The sequence below is a fragment of the Neovison vison genome, chromosome 2 (genome assembly GCF_020171115.1).
Source record: "Neovison vison isolate M4711 chromosome 2, ASM_NN_V1, whole genome shotgun sequence".
NCBI classification, from domain to species: Eukaryota; Metazoa; Chordata; class Mammalia; order Carnivora; family Mustelidae; genus Neogale; species Neogale vison.
The window spans coordinates 235,199,449-235,226,745 of NC_058092.1; the positions used below are offsets into that span (position 1 = coordinate 235,199,449).

At 46.1% G+C, this 27,297-nt stretch overlaps 1 protein-coding gene across 2 annotated transcripts in view; it reads left to right on the forward strand.

Annotated features, from left to right (window-relative positions):
• Positions 1 to 27,297, forward strand: part of DOCK1 (dedicator of cytokinesis 1) — a 491,675-nt gene that overhangs the window by 114,740 nt on the left and 349,638 nt on the right. For both annotated transcript variants that reach the window (XM_044240731.1, XM_044240732.1), the window contains exons 21-23: positions 267 to 367; positions 4,866 to 5,000; positions 13,901 to 14,009. In XM_044240731.1, coding sequence (XP_044096666.1) covers positions 267 to 367; positions 4,866 to 5,000; positions 13,901 to 14,009 — 345 coding nt within the window. The remainder of the gene's footprint in view (positions 1 to 266; positions 368 to 4,865; positions 5,001 to 13,900; positions 14,010 to 27,297) is intronic.

Here is a 27,297-nt window from a genome sequence, read left to right on the forward strand (position 1 = left end):
GGAGCTTTTCATGCTCCAGCCTGTGAGGCTGGGGGAGGGGGTCCCTCCCGGTCACCTTGGAAGTGTTTTCTGTTGTAAATCCAGTCACAGCCGTTGGGTTGTGAGGCGGTTGCTTTTAGCAGGACAGTGTGGTTCAGCTAAGGTCGTTTCTGAGGTAGAAAGAGGGACCGTCCAAAAACGTTCTAGTTCACGGACGCCCAGCAGCGCCGCTGATTCCGATGCGGCCTGCCTTATTTTACTAATGCACGTATTGATTCGCCCAACAGGTATTTATCATTGGACTAATTGCTGACAGAAAATTTCAGCATTTTAATCCTGTTCTGGAAACCTACATCAAGAAACACTTCAGCGCAACCCTGGCCTACACGTAAGTTCCTTTTTGTTGTTTCAAAACCAATGCTTTGTTTGGTGAGTTTGTTACTAAGTGCCTTTTTCACGTACTTTTGTCTGTGGTTGTGTATGTGCCCCTTGCCCCCAACTCTGAATTTACTGGGATAATTTTTATCGTTGTTCCCCTCGTAACAGGCCTAGAAATCTCGTTGAAAGAAGATACGTGAGAAATCCTACCATTTTGGAATAAATTCTTGTTCTCTCTACTTTCCATTTGTCTTTGAAATTTTCAGTTTATGCTCGATGAGACTGATTTGTGCCTCACGGCAGCCTCCCAACCAGCTTTTGGCAAATGAATAAAGAGATGTTTTCCTCCTTTGAGATTATTGGTTGTTTAGTGTGAATAAAATTCAGTTTTTTACCTCTTTGTGTATCTTTTTGTTCTTTAAAAAAAATTCTTTTTTAAAGATTTTATTTATTTATTTGACAAAGAGAGAGATTACAAACAGGCAGAGCAGCAGGCAGAGAGAGAAGGGGAAAGCAGGCTTCCCCGCTGAGCAGAGAGCCCGATGCGGGGCTCGATCCCAGGACCGTGAGATCATGACCCGAGCTGAAGGCAGAGGCCCAACCCTCTGAGCCACCCAGGCGCCCCTCTTTTTAAAACTTTTTTTTTTTTTTTTTTTTAAAGATTTTATTTATTTATTTTAAAGAGAGAGACACAGTGAGAGAGGGAACACAAACAGGGGAAGAGAGAGAGGGAGAAACAGGCTTCCTGCCAAGCAGGAAGCCCGATGCGGGGCTTTGTCCCAGGACTCTGGGATCATGACCCGAGCCAAAGGCAGATGCTTACTGACTGAGCCACCAAGGCGCCCCCTATTTTTTTGCTCTTTAAAGAGGGCCTTCCTTTTTATTCTAGATGCTTTAACTATAACTAACGTATATTCTGACTGCTTACCCAGCTGCTCTGAAGCTGCCCCCACAACACCATACCTGTCCGCTGGGCATCTCTCTGCAGCCAGAGCAAATGCGGTACATCCAGGCCTATGAGGCGGCTCACCTGGTGTAGACCAGCACTGTCCGGGAACCCGGCTTCACCTGTAACTCTGTCGCTTACAAGTTTAAATTTCTGAACCTCTCTGGGCCTCAGCCTTCTCCTCAGTAAAACGGGCACAGTCTTACGGTTTCTTGAGACTTTTAATGAGTTATTACACATTAAGTATTTGGAGTAATCCTTGGCACTTAGAAAGCTCGAAGCCATTGTTATGTTTCATTATTACTAGAATGATTAGGATGAGTTCCTCTGCCTCTCTCATGGTGGGATTTATTGGCATTTATTCCAACTTTGAATTGTGTGTATGTTGCAATGAAAAAAAGAAGTAAATAATTTCTTTAAGAATATCCCTCCCCTGAGAATCACTAGAAGTGGTTCTCTTTAGTGCCAGTGGCTTGAGTCAAAACTTGCATGTGCCTTTAAGTCAGAATCTGTTTCCTTGCATGTACGCAGCCGTGAACTCTAGGTCAGAGGTCTGATGCTAGCTATCTGTGGGACATCGGTCATCCTGTCCTGGGCTCTTTTCAGTGTGCCTTGAGTGGCTGAGTGGGCAGAGAGCTGCCACGTCCGCATGCACACAGAACAAGCTGCCACTGGTCCTTTGTGTTTGCTAATAAATGTTTGTTTCAAGCAATTTGTTCTCTTTGTGGAGATGTCCAGTGTGACCATACTTTGGCCAGTTCCTTTCAGACCTTGGGGAGGGCGGACCAGGTGGTGCCATCTTGCTGTGGTGACCAAGCAGGGACTCCCGAAGTGACCTGTAAGCGGCTCCTCGTGGGCCATGATCTCCCTCTGAGTCACGTTCACCAACTGTGTCTTTACTGAAATGTGGCCACACGGCTCTTCTCAGACTAGCTTCCGTATTAGAGTTTCAGAGAGTCCGCACAGTGACTAAGCCTGCCGTGCTGCCTTCCAGACCTTCTGCTGGCACCGCTTTCTCTGTGCCTTTGTCATAGGTGGCGAAGTGAATATCCGGGAGTCCCCGGCAAGGTACTGAATGGAAGAAACAGAGTCCCGCTTTGTCTTTAAGACAGGATGGCACTGAGCCGAGACGCGGTACCCTCCCATTCAGCCCCTGTGATCTGCAGAAAAGGAGATTCATTTTGGAAAATATCCTTATCATGTTTTGATAAAGCAGCAGCTCCAAGTGGCTCCTTGGCAGTGTGAATCTGAGTTTTTAAGCTTCAAAATACCAAGAAGATAACTCTGATTCACACGGCTCTAACCGAATCATGGAAGGTTGTCTGTGCGTTAATGGAGTGCTCGTGGTCGTTGCTGGGCGGGGGCGCCCTGGTAGTAAGGGTCATCACAGAGGGCCTCCCCGCCGCTGCCCCTCTAGAAGCCTCGGCAGGCACAGATGTAGGTTGGACTCTCTCCGAGATAGTTACTTATGTCTTTCCTTGCGTGACGTTGAGATCTGACTTTCTCTAGACGGGATTTTAGAGAAGAACTGAAGGGAACCTGGCTGTAGCTCTTATCTGCCAGCACTCCGGGGACCTCCCTGCATGGGTGGTCAGGGTGCTGGAGCCCCAGCAGGTGCTGGTCCTGGCAAGAAGAGAGGGAGGCATCTGCTTCGGGGACTGTTCTTCCAGAAAACCAGCAGGGGCAGGCTCCTTTTTGTCCACAGAGCTACTTTTCCTGGAGGTGGTGCAGGTCTTGCCTCCTCCTACCTGATGCCCCATTCGGTCTGCTCCTCTCAGCTAGCGCCAGGGGCTTGATCTTTCTGCCATTGCAGATGGTCTGGCTCACACGGATGTGGGTCGTTGGACTTCCTTATTTATTTTCTGGATCTTCGTCATTCTCTTCCCAGATCCGTACCCATCCCTCCCTCTGTCCCTTCTATCTGTCCATCCGTCTGTCTGTTTATCCATCTGTTTATGTATCTATCATCTATCTATTTATTTGTTTTTGATTAATCTGTTGGGAAAATTCCAAAGATGTGTTTTATGGAGTATATGTTTCTTGGACCATCCATGGCTTTAATAAGAAAAGGTGTCTGGTCAAGAAGCTTGAGAAAATAAGTTAAATCAGGTGAAGCAGGTTTTACGGCAGGAGTTTAGGTGTTCTCCTGTGCCTTGAGAACCACCAGAAGACATGTGTGATGAGCTCCCTGCCCCGGCATGGGACCCGAGGGAATCTGTGGAGAGGGCCTCTCTGGCCCTGCTTCTTCCCCACACCTTGCAGGGGGCTGCTCCTCTCAGAGTCAGGCTGCTTTGCTGGGGTTCTGCAACCTGATGAGTGTTACAAATGAATTCCCGTGCACTTGGTCACCCGGAAAGCTCTTTGTTGTGATTTATCCAGACAGGGGTTATGTTCAGGACTGTTCAGAGGTTCTCCTCCGTGCACGTTACAGCAGCTCCTATGGGCATCTTGTAACAGTCTCCACTCACACTCTGTTCCGGACGGGCTCACAGCCTAGCTGGAGGTGCCGGCCGTGCCCTAGTAGGTTGTTTTTATGAGTATAATGAATATTTAAAAAGCCGCAGTGAGTTCTTGTTGATGACATGAACAGTTGGGGGTCAGCGAAGTTTGGTTAATGGGCTAATCTTGTTGGTGGTTGTCCTATAGGCTGCACATATATGGCTAATTTTTGGAGAATTAGAGTGCAGACCGATACATTAGGCCCTGAAACTCCACGGAAGTTAATTTAGCTGTTCTTTTATGATGTAGAAGCACAGCTTGGGGGTCAGCCTCATGAACAGTGAACAACGATTATTAGTTTATGGGCCAGTAATAGTAGAAAATGTAGACGTCTGGGCAGAATTAAAAATTGATTATCGTCACTGCTGCCTCTATCATTGGGAAAAAAATGCATGCTCGATGTTGAAAAAAGCATTGCAAAAATATATATGGCGATGGAGAAAATGTCTTCAGGTTTATTTAGTGTTGGGAAAGGTAGTTTATCTCCTCAACCCTGGGCTTCTTGACTTGTAAATTAGGGATAATATACCTGTTCGTATGCCCAATTATTATTATTATACTCCAAAATAGTACTTGTCTTATTACGTTATTGTGACAGTTAAATTATATAATACATCTAAATGCTTAGAAAAACATCCAAAACTTAGAAAAGCAGTTTTTCAATGTTCACATCTCACTTCTGAGTGTTTTTTATGGCTCACTTTTCATCTGTTTTGAATACATTTTATAAATACACGTCTACTGACAAGGGTGAACCAAAATAACAATAGCCCACTTGTGTATTTCTGTCCCAGTTAAGAACTGAGATACTGGGGGCACCTGGGTGGCTCAGTGGGTTGAGCCTCTGCCTTTGGCTCGGGTCATGATCCCAGGGTTCTGGGATCGAGCTCTGTATAGGGCTCTCTGCTCAGCAGGGAAGCCTGATTCCCCCTCTCTCTGCCTGCCTCTCTGCCTACTTGTGATCTCTCTGTCAAATAAATAAATAAAATCTTAAAAAAAAGAAGAATTGAGATACTATAATCTTCTGAACTTACTAATTAATTTGTGATTCCGCTGTGATTAGGAAGCTGACAAAAGTGTTAAGGAACTACGTGGACAATGCCGAGAAGCCAGGAGTAAGCGACCAGCTGTACAGAGCCATGAAGGCTTTGGAGTACATCTTCAAGTTCATCGTGCGCTCTAGGGTCCTGTTCAATCAGTAAGTGTCGTCTGTGTCAGCCCTCCTAGGGGATTTTGGGAGATCTTTTACTTCCTTCCTTTCCCTTGTCTGTCTTCCTCCCTCCTTCCGTCCCTTTCTCTCCTTTTTCCTTCCTGGATTTGCGGTCTAGTGTGACAGGACCGTAGGAGATGGCCGTCCCGCGCTGGGCTTCCCTCTCTTCGGGTGACTGCCGCCCGTCTGTGAAAGGCAGGCACAAGCTGGAGCAGCGAGTCCTGTTCCCACATCTGGAGTTCGTGCGTGTGAGTAGTGCACTGACCCTGGAAAGTGTTCCACGTTGGTCAGAGGTCTTGCAGGGTGTGCACAAGGATTCTGACGTTCCTTTTAGTTTATCTTCCTGCAGAGCAAAAGCCTCCAAAGAGCAAACAATCAAAACAAGCAACAACAACGAAAGGCCAAAACCAAGTTAAATTGCCTCCCTTGGGAAGACTGTGGGGCTTCCTCTCTTTCTTTCCTGCAACCAGAATGCTCTTTTGTTTCTGGAGTGATGGGGTCACGTGTGGAGTTGACAGGGGAATGGACACTTAGCTGTTCAGCTCAGTGACTTCTTTCTCATCTTCTCTGGCTGAATTTATGCATTGTTTTTGAACTTTAAAGTGGATTGGGGTGCTGATGACTTTGTTATTTTCTGGAGAACATTAATATTTTTCCAGATATCTGTGTGAAAAGCAGAACTCCAGGTGGCCCACGGTATGTAACTGTATGCCGGCGAGATGTGGAAGCAGGATAGATGGAGTGTCGAGTGTTACGGTGACTCCGCAGAGCTCTGCGTGTTTCTTTGGGAGGTCAGCTGCTTCGGGTGACCCGCTGTGAGTGGTGTCGGTTCACGTGATCATTCAAGGCTGATGTTCTTGTCGTGAGTTCTACACACAGAGGTGAAGTTTCACAAAATGACATCCCTGTCACTTAGAGGACACACATCGCCTTTTAAAAGCACAGTGCTCTTGAAATTTGTGAGCGAAAACTAGTCCTTGAACCAGTGTAGACCCAAATCAGTCCCTCACTCTTCGTCTGCACTCTATCTTTGTTGGCCTAGGTGGCCTTCTTTAGAAGGGCCCAGGAGAAAGGGAGGGTATTCAGAATCCAATCTTGTGCATATACTGGTGCAGAAAAACCCCAGAGGAGCAAGTTATTGACTGTGTGTAGATCTGGAGAAGTCCTCCACAGGGTAGGACCCACACTGACGACAGTGGTGATCAGCGGTTACAGCCCTTGTGTTGCTGGTTAAGGATCATTGTGCTTGTGTTGTCCGTGGAGTTGATACGATATAGACAGCAGCCTCTGCGCTGCCATTTGATTGTGTGCAGATGCCAGTTTGAGGTCATTGTGCTGTCGTTCCTGAGGAAGGCGTGGAAGCTGTGCTACTTCATTTTGCTGACTATGGGTAGGTGTGAATCTCGCTGTGGTCTCTTTTTATTTTTTTTCTTTAAGATTTTATTTACTTATTTTACAGAGAGAGAGAGAGAGAGAGAGAATGCGCTAGGATGAGCGGTAGGGAGGAACAGACTCCCCACTGAGCAAGGAGCCCGATGCAGGGCTTGATCCCAGGACCCTGGGGTCATGACCTGTGCCAAAGGCAGATGCTGGCTAAGGCTGAGCCATGCAGGTGCCCCTCAGCTTTCTCTTTTCTTTAGGGTCAAAGCCATTAATGATTTTCCCACTGTTAGTTGTGAAAGATGACAAAGTAATGTAGTTTTTGTTTTCCGGGTTTTATATTTTTTCTAATAAAGTTAATTCTATGAAAATGAACTTCTTGGTACCCTCTATCTTGCTTTTGTGGATTTTCCCACTAATTTTAAATCATTAATTGCTCTAAACCAAAATGTACACTAAGGTAAGAGCATGAACTTGAAAGAGCAGTGTAGTTGGGTAATATGTATGGATTTTGTCATGTTTTGTTTGAAAGAATCTTAATCTTGTACAATGTGTAGTCAATATGACATTGAGTCAGGAGTTTGATGATGCTCATTTTCTTCTTGAGCACACTGCTGACTTCCCTTCTCATTTGGGGATTAGGATTCAAAAGAAATGTGCATTGATAATCTATGTTGCTATTATTGTGGTAAATTCTTTAATCTTTTATGAAATAATATGGCTAGAAAAGATTGGGGTCATCCAAGTGGACCAGTGGCGAAGTTATTTCTTTCTCTTAATCTCTTTCAATCTCTAAGTACAAATGGTGTGATATCTTAGAACCACGGTCCATAAATTGTTGAATTTGATCAGTCTTATAGAGGTTAGGAATGTGATTGGCTGCTGGTACAGGAAAGCCCGACTTAACATGGCTTAATGTGATGAGCTTCACTTCTCCTCACCATATATATAACATGGAGCGCAGAGGAACATTCCAGAGTTGATGCACTTGGTCCCTGGTGTCCCCATGTGCTTGGCCTTGGAGTTGCCCTTCTCCTGCATCCTTAGGGTCTGTCTCTGTGTCTTACGGCCCCAAGCTGGTTCCTGCCCTTCCTTTCACCAGGACTGCATTCCAAGCAGCGGAGAGGGGAAGGTATGGTGTAAACAGCCTTCCAGTTCCTCTCCTTTTTTTTTTTTTTAAGGATTTTTATTTATTTATTTGACAGACAGAGATCACAAGTAGGCAGAGAGGCAGACAGAGAGGGAGGAAGGGAGGCAGGCTCCCCGCTGAGCAGAGGGCCCAATGCGGGGCTCGATCCCAGGACCCTGGGACCATGACCTGAGCCGAAGGCAGAGGCTTTAACCACTGAGCCACGCAGGCGCCCCTTCCTCTCCTTTTAAAGAACTTTCTCAATCCCTACAAAGTGTCATCTCCAAACTATGTCACATGACCACCCTAGATGCAGGGAGATTGGTAAGGACTTTTAGATGGACTTACTGATGCTTTCAACAAAATCAGAGTTCTTAGAGTAAAGGCGACCGGGAGGAATATATATTGGATAGGTGATTAACATTCTCTTCCTTATGCTTTTAACCTGAATTTCTCTTGCCTGACAGCTCAAAACGCCCCTAGCTTACTCTGGGTTCTGAAGTCCTTCTTAATTAGGCCCCTGAGAGCTTTTCTCGCTGTTAGTTTGGGGTCGGTCTCTGAGACTCCTGTCACTAGTATCTCCTTGGCTTTAAGTTACTGGAGCCCTGTGTGACCCAAAAATGTGGTTCAGGCTTCTGTGCTGCACAGAAGCTCAGCAGATCCTCGCCTGTGACCCAGGGAGGTGTTTTATGTTTGACGTCCTGAAGAATGCCTTTGTTTTGGCACTGGGTCGCATGTTGGGACAGGTCTTCATCCTGCTGCCTGCCTTTGATCTGGAGTGGCCGTTGCGGGAGCCGTGGCCTGATCACGACGGGGATCTCTTTGCTGGGATGACTGTTTGTCATGAGCTGACACTGTCCAGGACAGAAGGGGACAGAGGTCACGAGGCGAGTAGCAGCAGTTGCCAAAAGGCAGTGAGACTTCCCAAGGCTTCCAAGGCCCTTGTCCGGGCTTTCCTGACCTCATCCGAATACCGTAGTGGACATGGAGATTTTGATGACCAGGTCCTTCCCTCCCGCCCTTCCTCCCTTGTCCCTTGCTTCTCCCACGTAAGGACTTAATGAGCTTGGGAGCCCTGACTGTATCCCCGACTTTAATAGTTTATTGGCCTTAGTTTTTTCCTAATTGCTTCCTAAATGTGTATCTTGGCTGTCTTCTTTGGTTCCTGAGGGCAGAGAGGAACATATGTTCTCTTCAAAACTTAGAACACAGTTGCAGCCACATTATGTAGATAAGATACTATTTCCTGCATTTAAATCTGTACTCCAAAACTGAGCACTCGGATTCTGTGGGAAGGAAAAAATCACGGCCTTCAAATCACGGACCACAGGGCTGAAAACTTGAGTAGGATCTCATTCTGCTTACCCCCACTCGCCATGGTCCCAGATTTCAGCAGCTTTTCTTCTGTGATCCTCAAAGGCATGAATTCTGGATGAAATAATATTCCTCTTTCGTGTCGGCTTCTGAAAGAGAAAGCAGTCCTGTGTCCTACGCAGGCGTCCCGTGTGTTTGCTCCATGAGAAGTTCCCGGCAGCACCTCTCGTGTGGTGCTCGCAGAGCTGGGGAGAAGCAGATGAGGGTTCCCGTTTTCTTACCTGTGCCGCATTTATTAGCTTCGGAGAAAGACCATTGCACTCAGAGCTGGAGTTGACAAGAGTGTTTTCCTCTTTGCAGTTGGAATAAACTTTAGAGGTTCTTTATTTTTCTTCTCTCAAAATGGTCTGCTGTGTTTTCAGGTAATGTAATACTTTGTAAAGTTCCCGGGTAATTGACAGTCATTATTCCTCCAACGAACGAAGAGGTGAAACATTGGAGATGAAGATACGGACGCTTATCCCGCTATCTTTCTCACTATGGAAATCCATACTTGCTGTTTTTTCAGAAGGCTCATTTTGTTTTGAATTGAGAACAGCAATTTTAAAACTCTGGCCCAAAGACATTTGGTTCAGGACCCACAGAAAGATTCCTGACAGCCAGGGGCACTTCTCCACTGGTTTTTGTTTGTCTGTGTTTTCTGTGTGGGTGGATCACATTAAGTGGAAAGCCAAAAAACAGACTCCTCCTGCTTCAGACCTTCTGAAGCAAATTACTAAAGCTAGTTATTGCTGTGTCCTTCTTCTGTCTTCCCGGTGCTTTGTGGAAGCGTTGCCTGTCATCGGTGTACATAATTAGTTATTGATCATGAATAACTTGTTGCAGATCTGTCATTCTGCTATCATTTCCTGGGTCACAGAAATAGAATGTAGCTAATAGACAACGGTCTTGTCATTCCCTGGTAATGAATACTTATAATGTGTAAATGGAGCAAGGAATGATAACTAGCTCTTCCTCATCTAGTGACCTCCTGATAGCCCCCGGAGTTCTTTCCTCAGCCCTTCTTCTACCTGAAGGTGGGTCACACAAGTGGCTGTTGGGTTTATTTGATAAAACCAAGAGGTGAGACTCTAGAGGCCTCCCTTTCATTACAGAAAGATGCGTCAGTGGGAATGCTGTAAAATACTAGTCATTTCTGTGTTTTTAATATGTTGATTGTCAACAGAGAAACTGCTCAGTTTTAATCTTTGAGGGATTCTTCGTAGAAATTTAGATAGCATGTGCTCATTACTTATACCTTATAGATTTTGAAACTGTTACTGGGGGCATATGGATTTAGAGTTGGATCTCTTGCTTGTGGATTTATAGGCAAACTCACTTTATTGCTCTTTGCATATACTGTGATTTTTATAAATCCAACAGTTGCGGTACCCCTGCATCAAGCAAGCCTTTTGGTGCCATTTTTCCAAAAGCATTTTTGCCCTTCGTATCTCTGTGTCATGCTCAGGTAATTGTTGCAATATTTCCAACTTTTCCCTTGTTACTATATTTGTTATGGTGCTCTGTGATCAGTGATTATCAATGGCTGAAACCCCAGATGATTATTAACACTTTTTAGCAATAAAGTATTTTTTTAAATTAAAGTATGTACTTTTTTTTAAAAGACAAAATGCTGTTACACATTTAATAGACTGCACTATAATGTAAACCTATTTTTCATATGCACTGGGAAACCAGAAAATTAATTTGACTCTCTTTATTGCCATACTCATTTTATTGCAGTTATCTGGAAACGGAACTTACAGTGTCTCTGAGGGATGCCTGTACCCTTTCATCAATCTGCAAACTTGCCCTTTATCTTTTGGTTAGTGTTTGCATGCAATATCTCTTCTCGTTTTTGCTTTTAACCTTTCTGTGTCTTTATATTTAAGCTGTTTCTCTTACGCATAACACATAGCTGTATCTTTATTTCATCCTGTCTGAAAGTCCTTTTAACTTAGGATATAGTCTGTTTGGAAGTGATGGGTTTAGACTTATTTTCTGTTCATTTTCTCTTTTATCCGTCTGTATTACGTTCTCCTTTTTCTCCTTCTTTGCGTTCTTCTGTAGAAAGCCTGATGTGCTTTTTATGGTCTCGTTTTCTCCTCTTTTGATCTGTTAGTGATACGTTCTTCTGCTGTTCTTTTAATGATTTTCCTACATGTGACAACATGTGTGTTGGAATTCTTAGAGAATAATTAAAATCATTACTCTTGCCACTCTCCTGATAACACTAGACATGGCTGGAACAGAGCACTCTATTTCCACATGAAATCTCCTTTTTAAAATTATTATTGTTTTGCATTTCAAGATACCTATATTTTATGCCTCATAAGACACAACTATTACTATTTTGTATAGTAAGTGTTAATTCAATAAATTTTATATTTATTATCATATTTTGAGTTTTCTTTCAATTTCATGTTTATCTATGAAGTTAGTTTCCTTCTGCACTCCCCCCTCCGACCCCTCCTCCCCCCAAAAAAAAACTCCTTGTAGAATTTCTTTTAATAAAAGTCCGCTACAGGGTTTGTATGAAAATCATTTATTTCCTCCATGGGTTTTTTTTTTTTTTTAAAGATTTTATTTATTTATTTGACAGAGAGAGATGACAAGCAGGCAGAGAGGCAGGGAGAGAGAGAGGAGGAAGCAGGCTCCCTGCTGAGCAGAGAGCCCAATGTGGGGCTCGATCCCAGGACCCTGAGATCATGACCCGAGCCGAAGGCAGCGGCTTAACCCACTGAGCCACCCAGGCGCCCCTCCTCCTTGTTTTTAAAGAAAATTTTTATTTAATATAGAATTATAGTTTGGCAGTTAGTTCTTTCAGATACTGTGCTCTTTTCTCTTCATTTCCATCTTTTCTGGTGAGAAATCAGCTTTCAGACTTCTTGTTATGTCTTTGAAGGTGACGGTGTGTTTTGTTTGTTTGTTTTTCCTCTAGCTGTGCTTACAATATATTGTTTCCGTGGTTATGAGCAGTTTTACTACGGATTTTATAGGAATGCTTTTACTTTTTTTTTATCCTACATTGGATTTTCAGAGCGTCTTGAACTTTGGATTGATTTTTCTCTATTCATTTTGGCAAATTTATTGTCATTATCTATTCTGGTATCATATTTGTCGCCCGTGTCTCTCATTTTCTTCTGGAACTTCAGTCATATATGTATTAGACCCTTCATTATACCCTACATATCTCTAACACTCTTTTGTCTATTTTCTCCCTCTGTACTTATTTTCATGTTGATCATCTTCCACTTCACTAATTCTACCTTTTACTTGGTCTGATCTCAGTTTAACCCACATTAATGAATTCTTAATTTTAGATATTATAGTTTCTAGTTCTAAAATTTTCATTTGATTTTTTTTTGTAGATTTATTTCTCTACTAAACTTCCCATCTTTTGTTTTCTCTATCAATTTTTTCATATTTCCATCTTTTTATTTTCTCCATTTTTTTCCTGCTTTAAAATATAGTAATTTATGTTGACATTTTTGCTAGCTAGCTACAGTATCTTGACCACCTGTCTGTCGTTCTGTTCCTGTTGTCTTTTTTTTCTTTCTCGTTTGGTCATGTGGTCTGTTCTATTTTTAGTTAATTTTTACTTAAATGTAGCTCCAGATGATGGTCTCTTCTTTCAGAGATGATCATCCTTTCCCCTTCTAGGCAGGACATGGGACTGGCCTTTTACTCTAACAAGGCTGTGTGTAGCCTTCGCAGGCTTTGGTCTACATTTGGTTGGTTCCTGGTTCGCCAGAGTTTTCAGTGGAGAATCTGCTCTGTCATGTGGGACCCCTCTCCCTGGCATTTTCTAATTCATTACCATTCATTATCTTTGGAGACTGATAGAAAGCCCACTCTACAGAGATTTTTAGTCTCCTACCCCATGCGGCTCTAAGATTGGCAGATGTCCTGAGGACGAGAGTGACTGTGTGCTTGAAGCCTCCCCAAGTGTTTGGACTGGTCTGTAAAACATGGCTCTGTTGCTTCATGTTCCCTGCAAGCAGGAGTTCATGATTGTAGGCTATGCACCTTTTAAACAAACTCCTATCGAATAAAATCCTTTATAAAATGGATACACTACGTTACAGTTTCCCATTTTCGATCGAATTTGTTGCTTTACAGTGGAACTCATTTAAATATAAGATGACCTCTAGGGTAATTAATTATCACTTAGTTTACAAAATTTTGTATTGTACACAAGTTTTCAGGTATGGTATACTTTAATTAGGCAGAAAGCTAGTCTATATTAAGAAACCATCTGCGTTGCAGCATTTTAAAATGCAAATGCGTTGCTTTTTAGTAACACAGCAACTTGAAGTAACTGCTAATAAATAATTTATATGTGAAACTTATTTATAATTAGCAACATATATTTGTCTGTGTGTAACCAATGTACAACTTCCTTATTACCCATTTATTGAATATGCTCCACCTCGTGACAACTTTCCCTTTACCAGCAATTCTGTGATGAATGAATTGTATAGTGTCATTACTCTGAAATAAAGTAATTTTGAATTTACTATTATAATATCATTTTCAAATGGTTACAAGATGGTATTAAATTCAGGAAATTAAATTTATGTTAATTACGTGACATTGTGTGTTTAAAAAAACACTGGCAGAAAATACACCAAAATATTGACGGTGTAATCTCTGTGGGCTAAAATTAAAGCTGAATTTCTCTGCTTTTCCTTCCTCCGGTCTTCCTTCCTCTTTCTCTCCTTCCCTCCCTTTCTATATGTTTCCGATTTGCAGATTTAGAAAATGTATTATGTTACAGTGAGAAAAGCACATAAACGGTACGGTTAAAAATCAGCTTCTTCCGCCTGAGGCCCCAGCCCCCTAGCCGTGTGGCCCAGATGAACCCCGTTTCTGAGCTGCCTCCTGTGTTCCATGGATGTGGCGGATTTTCTCTCGTGTTCTCAGTTGCCGCCCCAGCAGCAGCTTGCACGGCTGTGATGCGGCGGCAAACAGGCATGAGGCCCTGTCCACCAGGCCCCATCGAGCGTCCTGTGCTCCTTTGCAGACTGTATGAAGACAAAGGGGAGGCTGACTTCATGGAGTCCCTGCTGCAGCTGTTCAGATCCATCAGCGACATGATGAGCAGCGTGTCGGACCAGACCGTCAGGGTGAAGGTAGGCCCTGGGGTGCGGCGGGAGTGGCCATCCTCACGCCCGCTGGGAGCTGCCGGGCTCCCCCTGGGCATGCGAGAAGCAGGGGCTCTTCCTCCCGCAGAGCCTGAGCTTGCGGGGCTGCCCAGGGGTGGCTTTGGCGGCGAGTGCATCCTGCCCCCCCCCCCCCCCCCCCGTGTCCTGAGATGCTGTTTTCCCCCCTCTGGCGGTGTCTTCAGGCCCCCCGCCCTCTCTTTGCTCCGCAGCAAGTACGTGTTCTGAATTGATATAAACGTGAGGATGTTGATAAGAAAAATGTTCTCGTGTCACTTGTCGGGGTGTCTTGGGGGCTGGGAAGAGGTGGGGATGCTGAGGCTGTGGGCGCCTCGGGCATCAGTCGGACCTCAGGCTATGGTGCTGGATCGCGGCTCTGCCTTGGTCCTGCACGCTTGCCCAGAAGAGCGAGGGATCCAGGATCCCCACTGTCCCCATTTTTACCACCTCACGTGACTTGTTCTCACCCTGTCGCCCCGTGGAAGGACCTCACGAGAGGTCGTTGGTCTGTGATGTGGAGGTGCTGGGAGGCGGGTGCACGGGGCGGCCGGCCCGCTCTCCGGCTTCCCCTGTTCTGGCTGTTTCCATGGGGCTGCCTGACAGTGGACAGAGGTGTGGGGTGCGGGCCGCCGCCCAGGCTGGTGCCCTCCGAGGACAGGAATCTTCTGAGTGATTCACTTGGCGGCATTCGTGTGACTGTTCACTGGAGCTGCTGCCGCTGTTACTCTCTTCCCTTAATGCTCTTTTAATGCGTAATTCAGGAAACGTCGTCACGGCTGTTGTCTTGAAAATGTTTTGGAAAGTGATCACCATTCCATTTGGAGCAAAGACGTGTGTGTGTCAGGTGTGTCCCACAGTTGCTGTGACCAGGGCCACTGTCACAACCAGCCCTGGGTGGAGTGCACGGGGCCTTCCATCTCAAGGTGGTGCCGCTGTCCGCAGAGCTGCTGGATTCTTCCGTGGATGTGCTTGATCTTGATGTGAACTCTTGTACAAAAGCTGGTGATCTACAGGGAAAGGGACGTGGTGCGTACGTTGAAGTTTTAGGCGAACCATTTTGGCAACTTGCTATGCCTCAAGCTTCCTTATTGTCTTAGGGTTAAAATTAGCAACGTGTTCAGGACACTTACTACTACATCCTGTGTCATTTCAGAAAAACAGGCGCGGCGGGCGTAAGAATAGATAAAAATTACAGGAAGTTTGAGCCCAGACATAATTTTAGATTTCGAAATATACTCTTACGTTATTAAATTTGGCTGGGCTTGACTCTTGTCTGCCCACCTCCCCGTGTGTCGGATTATTCAGTGAGTGGAGTCTTGCAAGACCTTCCTTCAGTGGGTGTTTTCTCGTAAGAAGGGAGTGAAATCAGGGATGTTCATGCGTGATGAAGACTTTATGTCTGCGAGACCTGCTGGCGGCAGTGTTGGTTCAAACGTTGCCTCCCTCGAGGCTACTTTTGTCCCTTGTTTTTACACAGTAGGTGCTCTCTGTACGGGGGCGATTTAAAGACGCCCATCCCAGGTCCCTGGTTTTTGCGTTGTTCTCATCCTCCAGGCTTTGCTCTGCGGAAATGGAAATAACGGTTATGAATCATCTTCTAGAGAGAAGATACCAAAAAGACCGTGGCATTTCATAGGGTTACGTGTTGTTCCCCAAAGGGTGGCCCTTTTTGATTTTTGTGGCCGTTTTGATATTTGAGAGGATCTGTGTGCCCTCATCTGTGACTAGGAAGTCCGCACGCTGTCGTGTCTTCCTGGCACGATGTGGGGTGAGCTGACGGGATGGGGAGTGGGGGTGTGTCTGCTCTGTCCCCAGAGCCGGCATCCTGCAGTCACCTTCCCAGAGCTGCAGCCGCTCCTTCCATCGCCCTGGCCGCTGAGGGTCAGCCCAGGCATGTTATGCTTTCAGGGAGAAAGAGGCCAGAGGAGTTGGGGGGAATAATTAACTGCAGGACGAACATGGCATCAATGTCATTGTCATCGGTGCTGCCTTCCGTTTGACTCAGTACCAGACATTGTTCCTGGATCGCTGAGTGTATGGGAGCACACACACAAAGGGGGTATGTTTTTGTGACGTGGGCGAGGAAACTGCAGGGCTGTGTGCACTGTTCTCTCTCTCCCTTCTCTGCCTGGAGCACTTCTGGATCCTTCTCTGGGGAATCCACCTGTTTCTGACCTTTGTGCTGCTTTACTGTCCCTTAGTGAATGCCCCCAACCTCGGGACTGTTTATACCTTTTGGCCATTGTGAGTCATGCTGTGAACCTAAGTTTGCAGATAATTGTTCAAGTGTCTGCTTTTACTTGTTACTGATATGTAGGGTATATATCAGATGTGGAAATGCTGGGTCATATGGTAATACCATGTTTAATTTTTTTGATGAATTACCATATTTTCCACAGCAACTGTACCGTTTTACTCAAAAAGATATTTTTTTATCTTTAAATTTATCTTTCTTTTTTTATCTTTAGATTCCTTAGTGAATTTACCTTACCAGCTATTTCTGGCAACTTCTCAAGCCTGAGCTTATCCCCGCCCCCCTGCCACCACCTTTAGCAAATGATGCTAGTCTGTTTGCTTTGCCGAGAAGATCCTTTACCATCTGTCTGACATCACCTTTCCTTTCTCAGTCCCCATCAGAACACTGAAAGTAGCCTTCCACGGTGCGGAGTCTCCCCTACCCACTCCTGCCTCTGGGGTTTTGATTAGTCCCTTACCCATCCTCTCAGTCTAGAATCTTCTGTCTGCATATTACATTGCCCTTTCAGTTTGTCTGCAGTCATGCCCAGACTTTCTCAACACTCAGCAGGTGCTTGCGGGATCCTTCTCTGCTGTCACACTTCTCTCTCTCCTTCCCATCCCATGAGGGGGTCCTTGTACCGTGGCCAACGCCCCCTGGTTCTCTCCTCTGCTCTCCACTGTGTGATCGTGGTCCATCTCTCTCCCACGTTTGATGCAATGGCACTCAGATGTGGCCTCTCCAAAGCCAGATGTGGCCATTCCTTCCACTGACTTCTCTTCCGTTTGTTCTCCTTGGCTGAGATACACACGTATGTGTTTGCTCACGGCCCCAGTTCTTCTTGATAAAATTGTGCAGAGAGTTTCTTAACTCTACTCTCTCTACCCTCAGTGCTAGTACCTGTCCTTTCTTATTTCCTGACTGTATTTCAATGTTTTCCTAAAACTCACATCTGCTGGTGGTCTCCTTCTTCTCCGAAAGCTGTGATGTTTTCCAGCTGCCTGGAGAGATGGATCAGATCGCAGTTTCTGCATTTCAGAAACATTCATAGCCAGCCCAACCAACCCTCCTAGCCTTTAATTCCTTAGAGACTGAAGTAAGTAGAGTGTCTTCTTTAGAGAACACAAAACATCTGGATGTTGGGAAGCCTCCCTGAATTAATTCCAGGGGTTGATAGAATCATGAGCTCCGCGTGCTAGAATAGCAACAGCTGATACGCATTGATCACTTTCCGTCTTAAGTGCTTTATGTGTATCAGTTTATTTGCTCCTTACGATAAAACTCTCAGGTAGTCTCCTTGCTTTCACACGCAGACAACCAGAGATGGGAACTAGCTTGCCCAAGGCCATATGACCAGCATGGGAATGGAGTGATGATTTAAGCCTAGCTTAAATTCTAGAGCCACATTCTTGTCTCTTCAACTCCCCTGGAGAACAGTGTTAAGTACCAGCCATCTGACTGTATTTAGAAACGGCTCATACCTGTCGTCCACACTGGTGGACAGCAGCTCTGTGTCTGATGCTTTGGGGCTGTCAAGGCATAAATATCATTTCTGGTGGACCTTTCCATCAAGTGGGCATGTGGTATGTTCATGCATAAAGCAATTAAAAATACTTTGACCAGGGGTGCCTGGGTGGCTTAGTTGGTTGAGAGTTCAACTCTTGATTTCCACACAGGTCATGATCTCAGGGTCCTGAGATCAAGCCCTGTGTCAGGCTCCACGCTGGAGCCTGCTTTAAATTCTCCTTCCTTTCCCTCTCTGCCCCCACCCCCCCCCAAAAAAACAAACAAACGAATGAACAAGCAAACAAAAATAACTTTGACCAAATACCTCGCAGTTGGGTACATTTGCAGGGAGTAAAGGGAGTCTGATGGGGCTGGTCACGGAGGCTTCTAGGAGGACCAGACAGATCTTGGTCATGGTCCCACTGTGTTGGCTGTGGGTTTTTCTCTTTCTTAACCAGTTGTGGATTGCTGGGCTAGATTTGGGGTGGTTGGGGTTTTACGATCAGAGTTAATACACACATTGCAGATTTACTCAATTCCAAAATATTGGAATATTAACTGTATGGAATGATCCTAGAAAAGACCACCCTGCCTCCTAGGCATGGTCTACTGGTGTGTCTAGGGAGAATTCTAGAACTTTGTGTAGAGGGAGGCTTTGACCAAGATCCACATTAAGGAATAGTTTCTTGGTGTGTGTGTGTGTGTGTGTGTGTGTGTATAAAGCTGAAAGATGTTTCATGGGAAGGTTCTTACCTTTATTCCGTATGATACCCTCCAGCATTTTCTATTCTAATGTCCTTCAGTCTGTTCGGAACTAACATATTTCACAGAAACAAAAACAAAAAACAAATTGCGAGTCGACAGGCACTAAATTTTTTTCCGGAACGTCTAGTGTATCTCACCCGACATTTAAAAGCCTTGCTCTTTATCATTCTTCAGGTTTTTTCTACTGTTTCTCCTTCAGTTTAGTATGAGAATATGGTTCATTTTCTGTGCCTCCCATTGACTTATAAAGACTCGGGCCACTGTGGCTTGGTGACTTTCCCTCGTGGAGAATGGATTGGCCAGGGGTGAAGAGTGATTGAACTCGAGGCCCCCAAGCTGAGGTCGGCGCACAGATGTGGGAGGCCTTGTCTTCCTTCCCGGGGCTGCCCCGGTGTGGGCTTGCTTCTTACCATTCGTGGTGCGGGTCTATCTGGGCTTCTCTGGAAGGCTCTGTGTTGGGAATAAGTTGTACCGTGATTGTGGTAAATGCCATTTTGGGTGAGTTTTGTCCTCTGAGAAGCACTGTTTCATTCCCTTAAAAACTGTATCCTGACTTGAAATGAACAGCACTCACTTGCCATACAGCTTGTTCTTTATCAGAAGATTTTGTTGCTTTCTACCATTTCTAAGCTAGCACTAGGGGTCCACACTGCCTGTCACAAATTTGAGAATTCAGAATTTTGTGACCCCAGGAAAAGCTGTCTCGGTGTATTAGGGATGATGGCAAATAAGGATCCAAAATCATCGGTTCTTCTTGCAGATGAGGACGTGAGGCTCACAGGGACCTCCGGACCTTCCAGGGTTCAGTTACAGAACTGGCTGCTCCCCACTCCGCCCCTGCCTTCTGAGCCTTCCCGGTTTCTGCTTCTAGTGCTGTGTGCGAGATTGCGAGATTTCGTGAGGATGTGAATTACCGCTTCTCCTAAACAAAGCGGCGTTTCTTGTGCCCTTGCCGTCATTTTTAAATGTAATTGTGATCTTGTTAGAAAAGTGGAAAATGCCAAACATTGATAAAAAAAAGAAGACTCATTTACCATTCATCTCCCATGAATTAGTTACCCTGTTAGCGTGTTTGTCTTTATAATGGTATGCTTTTTCTCCTTCATGTCATCAGATGTCTGTGGGGATATGTGCTGTATAGGATATGTACATGCATGCATCTGGACATATATGTACATGTGTGTGTGGGTGTGTGTGTGTATTTCCATATGTATTTCCCTGTATCCTGTAGTATTTTTCAAGAACATGTTTCTTAAGGTTGCATGTGACCTCCTGGTTATGTCCTCACTGCTTGGACCACTTTTCTGTGTTTGGGATCTTGGATTGTTTCTGGTTTTTGTCTTGATAAACAGAGCTTTAGGAGGCCTTCCTGGCTGGCGCTCTGGTGGCACAGCCCTGGCTGCTTCAGTCTGGTTTCCTGGCAGGCAGCCAGAGTTCCCAGTGCTCTGACGTGCCCCCGAATTATGGCTTCATGTGCCCCTCTCTGCACTGTTGTATCCTGTGCCACCACCTGGCCTTGCTTTCCCCTGGAGCCCGGGTTCTCCCCGTGCTTGCACTTCACTGCCCGCCTCGTGGGACCCCCCTCTTGGGTGCAGGGTCATGGGGTTGCAGAGCCTTCTGTCCACAGATGCCACCTCTTCTGTTGGCACTGGCTCAGTGGCCGCGCCAGGTGTGAAGGTGAGAGCTCTGCCGTCCAGCTCCTTCCACCCAGATTATTCTGGGCCCTGAGGGAACCAGGCAGCGAGAGGGAGGGACCAGAAGAGTTACCTTAAAGAGTTTGGTAGCATCTGGAGCCAGGAGGTATACGAACAGCAAACAATGCAATGTTTTTCTTCGTTCTTGTTCTGAGGTTGGGAATGGCTGTGGACTGTGGTGATAACCCAAGAGCAGCAGAGAGGTGAGGCAGGATGTTGCTTGTCTGTCTCTCGTCACCCACAAGGACCGGGCGGGGGGGGAGGGTGGTTTGGATGGTGAGCTTCCCGGTTATGCTGTCTGCTCTAGGGGAAGTCCTGTTGGATTAGAACATCCAGCCGCTGAGGGTCTGCAGCTCCGGAGAAGCCAGGCCTCCCCGAGAGTTCTCCTACTGACACAGAGAGGAGAGGGAGGGCCAAGCTTGGGGGAAGAGTCCATCTCTTGGGACAGCTGGACCAGAGGATTTCCGACGGGGCCTCCTAAGACAAATGTATTCTCTCCTGTTCCTTCTGGGTGCTTGTCTTCATCTGTTTGAGCCATTACCACAGAATATCATAGACTGCTTTTCCCTCACATGGTGGAGAGCAGAGGCAGGAAGCAGGTTCTTTTCATCCTTATTAGGGCACTTACCCTCTCATGGGCCCCACTGTCATGACAGCATCTGACCCTAGCCACTCCCCACAGGTCCCAGCTCCTGTCGCCGTCGCACTGGGGTGTGCAGGTTTGACATAGGAGTTTGGGGGGCATATAAGCATACAGACGTAACCGTGCTCTGGGGTCTATTGCATGCCTTTCTCCTGGCTTCGTGTGGAGGCCAAGAGTCCTTGGCCTGTGGACACCTCACTCCTGTCTCTGTCTCTCTCTTCACACTGGGTTCCCCTGTGTGTCCGAGTTTTTGTGTCTTTCTTCTTCTAGGGACAGTGGTCCTATTGAATTTGAGGCCTACCCTGTTCTCGTATGACCTTGTGTTAACTTGAATCTGTCTGCAGAGACTCTTTCTAAATGAGGTCACTCTCACAGGTACTAGGGGTTAGGGTTTGAACAGATCTTTTTCTGGGACATAGTTCATCCTACAGCGGAAGTCAGCGTAGACTCTACAGGGATGCCAGCGGCATCCACACCAGCGGTTCAGGAAGAGCTGGAGGGGCAGCGCCCGGTGCCTGGGGCCCAGACCTCAGTGTGAGGTCTTGTCAAAATGGAGATTCTTACTCAGTAGTTCTGGAGAAGGGGACCCAAGAGTTTTCCTGTTAATTCTGCTCGTGTTGGTCCCTGGGTGACACTTAGAATTGGAAGTGGCCAGGGCTGACCTAGCATACAGAACATTCTGGTCGCTGTGTGAGTACCAGCAGGAGGGGAAGCATGGGAATCCGAGCCTGGGCAGGTTTCCCTTCAGGGCTGGCTTCACCTGGGCTTCCAGCCTTCATCTGTTTGATGTTCTGGATTATTCTGATGGTGCAAGTTCTCCCTATAAGCAGGTGAAGAGATGCTTGGAGGTCAAGTCATGACTCAAGTCAAAAAAGAAGCAGCAGTAAAAACAAAACCCTGGAAAGGTGAAGGAAGTGTTTTATGACTGTCTCTTAGTAAACCATCAGCTCAAAATGCTTCCAGTTTCCTCTTACTGCTTTCTGGTCTGTGGCTTCCAGACTCTGCAGAGAGTTCCACTGTCTGGCCGAGGGATTTGAACACATCAGACACCACGCTTTTGGCTTCTGCCAGACTGATAGTTGGGGAACATTTGCCTAGCTTTGGATTTCTGGAATCTCTTCTGGCCCCAGTGCACACACTTCTCAGGTGCTCCCCCGGGATGCTTGGGACACCACCCACGGTCAAGACATCTGTATGGATACACTTGCCTCCTTGAGCCCCTCTTCACCCCCCTTGGTAGAACAGGGCTCATTGTAACAGTAGCAGAAATGAAAGTAGTTTCTTTCTGCCACTGTCCTTGAGCCATCAAACCATCTGTATTGGTTTTCCACCAGTTGTGGTGCATGGGAATGCAGATTTTGATGGTTCCAACACACATGCCATTTGGTTTCCTGCTTCTTTGCCATTATATCACAGGCGTATTCACGAGCAGTCATAATTACGATTGTCATGGCTCAGTGCCCATTCAGAACAGGCACCTGAATTGATGTGCATTCAGTTAGTTAATCAAGTGATTTTTCTTTGTATTAATTTTTCCATTGTTGGATACCAGGAGTTTGATTTTAGCATTTTAACCCTGCGATGAATCGTTCTGTTGATAAGTAGTTGTTGGCATTTATCTTTTTAAAAAATTCTGTGGCAGGTTTCCTTCATGGTGGTCATTCCCCTGTCCCTACCTGTATCAGAGGACAAGCCTTTAATTTGGGATTGATTGCAGAATTCCAGGGATTTCCTCGCCATCCCCTCTGTCTTGGCCTTGGACATGATGCTCACTGGGGAAAAAGCGCTCCTTTAAATTTGTGGCTCCAGTGAATTCCTTCTCTCTGCCCCTGAGCTTGGCCTTCTAGAGGTTACTCCCTCACCATCCCTTCCACACGTCTGTGCTTTCTGCCTCTGGTTCCCCGACCTTCCACTCCTGGGCATGATGTCATGCAGGCCGCCTTCCTCCCTCACAGTGCCAGTTTCTTCAGTGTCCCTGTGGGTGTGAGCAGGCCTCTGACTGCTTGAGGGCTCACACTTAATCCCTTGGTCATATGTGTATATGTGTGTGTTGCATTATTTTACATTTAAAAACATTTTAAAGAAATTCTAATTTTTTGTCAGAGAGAGAGACCGTGTACTAGCAAGCGGAGAGGGAGAGGGTGAAGGAGAGGGAGAAGTCCTGATGCAGGACTTGATCCCAGGACCCTGAGCTGAAGGCAGCCGCTTAAGCAACTGAGCCACCCAGGCACCCTGGTCGTACATTTTTAAAATGCACTTAAAAATATGTTCATTCTCTGTGCTGGACACTGGGCACAAATAGCAGAGACAGGGCTTTTGTTCTCATGGTGATTGCATTTAAGAATGAGCCAGAAATTAACCAAGGAGCCATACCCGTAAGCATAGAGTTGCAGACGGCAATACATGATTTTAAGCAAATCGTAGACATAAGCTTCTCACTTTAGATTATAACAAGTCCTCTTAAGGACAAGTAAGGGAGAGGATGACAAGGTATATCAGGAGGTGGGGATTGGAAATAATTTGGGGGTTCAGGGAAGGTTCCAAGGAGGAGCTGGTTAAAGTGTGAAGTGGGGAGGCCCCAGGTAGAGGCAGCTGACAAGAAGGTATTTGTTGCTGTCACAGAATCCCAAGATGATCAGTGGTTGTGGCTGGATAGGGTGACAGCGAGAAGGCCAGGACTGTGAGGAGAGAGGAGAGGGGCAGCTCTGGGCATACGGGGCAGAAGTGTTGTGGGCCTGGTGAGGATCCCTGGAAGCCACTCAGCAGGTCCCCTGGGGAGGGTTCGGTCCGATCAGGTCTGGCTGCCGCCTGCAGGATGGATTAGAGGAAGCCGTGGGGTGAGAGGCTGTTAATGGAATCCAGGGGAGGGACCGTGGTCCTGGGGCCAGAGCAGAGCTCTCCACCGCAGCCCTGTTCACCTTTGGGGCCAAAAATTCTTGGTCCTGGGGCTGTCTTGTGCAGTACAGGATGGTTCGCAGCATCCCTGCCATCTGCACATGGGAGCATGGAGAACCGGCAGTGTCCCTGGGCATCCTGCCAGTGCCTCCTGGGCTTGGGACGGCAGCATCGTCCTTGGACAACATCCATTGGGCTGCGGTACTGGTCACAAGTTTCGAGGAGATGGGGACCTGCGGAATAATTTGCCGGCCATGGTGGTTGATCTAATGTAGGAGGGGAGGAAGACCAAGGAAGGTGTCATAATCACCTACGAAGTCTTTGGCTTAAGCATGCGTGCTGGAGACGTCTCTCGGAGCAGGGGAGGGTTGTAGAAGTATGGACTTTGAGCAGGGGCTTCTTCCAAGACTCTGCTGGAAACTTCTTTCCGGGAGTTGCTGTGTGAGCTACTCTTCTCACTGTCAGAGGAAACCTGGCTCCGTGCAGCTGTTGGGTGCTGACCCGTCTTTATTTACTTCCCGGGCACCTTCTGGATAGCTTCATGGACGTCCACATGCCATTTCTGAGTGTACTGCGGTCTTTTAGGACCAGGCTCTCATTTCCTTTCTTGCTGAGCAGCTTCCCATTTCCACCCGTCACCAGTGTCTGCTCAGTGGTGCTGCAGGCCGATGGGCTGTTGGTGTTTGTGCAGATGCAGAGCCTGTCGCTGCTGGATGCTTGGTTATGTAACACAGTGCGAGGGGTACTATGCCCAGGCTCCCATATGGTTTGGAGGGAATTTATCTGCTGCTTTTGTCCAGCTGGATTGTGGAGCGTGAAATAATCCTCATCCCTTGTATTTGTGTGGTTTTTTTCCTTGTCAAAGCCTTTGGATGCACGCCCTCTCTCTGATCCTCCCAGTGCCACCGTGGTGTCCATTAGAAGTAATAAAGGAAAAGCTCTCCCGAGGAATGCACAGAAAGCATAATCATGTAAAAAATCTGCATTTTAGAAGCTGAGCTGTTGATAGAAACAACAGTTGTTGAGAGAAACTTGTGCCCCATGTTCACTGGCTCTTCTCTGGGATCTTCCAGCTGCAGCTGCCCCGTGAAGCCCCTTCCTAGAGATTTATTTCTAAGAAGGATGACATTTAAAACGGTTTAAAAAACCGCCTGACCCATCTAAAACAAGACCTTCACAGGGGAACTGAGGATGGGGCATCTGTAAGTGCTCGCGGGAAACTCACTGGTGCAGTGGTGTTTCTAAGTGCATTTGCTGTCGGTCTTGTGGATTGATTTTTATATTTTGAGTTTCTGTGGAATGAGGCTTCTTTTGATTGCAAATTTCATAAATCTCAAACAAGAGATAAATGGGGAGATACTCCAGTGTATGGATGAAAGAACTCAGCATTGTTAGGACGGCCGTTCTTCCCCACCTGACCTGTACACGCGTTGTCCTCCGAGTCAGGATCTCAGCAAGTACCTTTGTGGGTATTGACACATTGGTTCTGAAGTTTGTGTGGAGAGTCAGAGGACCTAGAATAATCAGCCCGATGTGGAGTGAGAACAGCGGCAGAACTCTGGACTCCTTGATTTCAGGTCTTACTGGAAAGCTGCAGTAATCCGATTGCTGACACCCCACTCAGGTTAGGCCCAGAGGGAAGTAGAATAATTGACTCTTGGAACTGGGGCATCCAAGGTGTTAGACTGTGATCAGGGGGTAGAAGATCTCCTCTCTTGGCTCAGTTGTCTGTTCGTGGAGCGAATGGCCACCAGGAATCAGGGGCTTGTATTTTTTTTACTGTTTATAAACCGAGAGGACAGGGGGGTCCATCTGTCTCTTTAGGTCCATAATGACCTTCAGAACAAACGCTCATCAACCTCCTGGATGTAAAGGAGTAACCATTTCTGGTAGGAATAGACTCAAGGAAGTTGAAAAGAGAAATAGCAGCTTCGTGATGCAGAGATCATGGGGAGGGAGCTCGAAGGGCCAGGGGGAAGGAGGAGGGCGCGGGAGCCGTTTGTACGTGTAGCTGAAGCCAGTGCAAATTTGTGACTTTGTGAGATGGCCCCACAGCTCTTCTCTGGCCCTGTCCACTGGCTGGTGGAAAAGTATTTAATGCCTTCATGCAGGATTGGTGTTCCGGCTGGCATGCCAAGTAGCCCAAGCTGAGGCCCAAGAAGAGACCAGACCTTAAATATGCCCAGGAAGAAATTTACTGAGAAACACGTTGGCTAGAGCTGTCGCATAAGCAAGTGTGAAAAAGGACTATGTCTTAGGTGTGCTTAGAAAATCAGCAGCTGCATTATAGTGAATAATTAGAAATTTCCTTCTAACTGTTGTGCAGAAGTTTATGGTGGAATGAATTATTTTTATATGTGTATTGATGGAATCATGGACTTTATGTGAAGCTAAATTTCAAAAGCCTTCAAGTAGTTAACACTGGGGGATCGGTGAGCTGGGGACTGAGACAGTGACATCCAGAGCTGTTTGAGTAACTTACGCAGGAGCTGGGTGGGTCCTGGGAGGGAGGGTTTTCCATCCCTCAAGCCACTGCTTTTCCCGTGACATCCTGAGTCAGATAATAAGTTTGTACATTACACTGGCCTTATTTAGAATCCTGTGCTAGGCAGTATAATTTTGATGAGAAGCTGAGCAGTATTATTCTCTATGAACTGTGAATGTGACACTTTTATAATTCAAGCAGAATTATTTTTCCCTTGGGATATCCTATGCATTCAATATGGTACATTGAATTAGGGAAGAGGTAAAGGGGGAAAAAGCCATAAAAGGTGCATGTTATTAAAACAAAGCAGGTTTTATTCTTGCCTGTGTAACCTTTAGATATGGTGATTGATTCCTAGAGACACTATTTTTTTTTCAGCATAAATTCTCTTCTGTCTATTTTAATGATTAAGGAAGAACAGCAGTCCTCATCGTTTGATTAGGTGAAACATAACAAATGTGTAATTAAATTTTGGAAATGATATTTTCGTAACATTTCGTATCATTGAGACATTACACATTTTGTGTGGTCACCACTCAAGAGTTGCTGTGTCTGAGAAATGAGGTGTTTGCCAAGTCTTTTCATTGTTTGCTTTTTAAATGATTCATTTTATATGAGGATAGAAGAAAATACTCTTACTACTGCTGTTTGTCACGCCAGGCTTCTTGTGATTGTTCCTTGGTAGGTCCCTTCTCTGCTCACACATTCCCATCAGTGCATTCTGCAGAGGAGTAGCTTTGTGGATCTGTTAACCCCAGAAGTGACCTTGTTGCTTTACAAGGTCGACCAGTTGGCCACTTCTCCGTTCTGCCGCCACATTTTATCAAATCCTCATGGCGGGCATGGCCACAAACTGCTGACTCAGCAGCATGTAGGTTCGTGCCCGGCGATACGATTACATTTCCCCTCTGGGGGTGTCTGGTATGTGAGTGTCAGGGACTTAGTGTCCCACCTTACGGCTGCAGCCAGAGCTACCCTCAGAGCAGTGGGCAGCCGTGCGTGGTAGCAAGCTAATGTGGGTGTTGAGTGTTCTT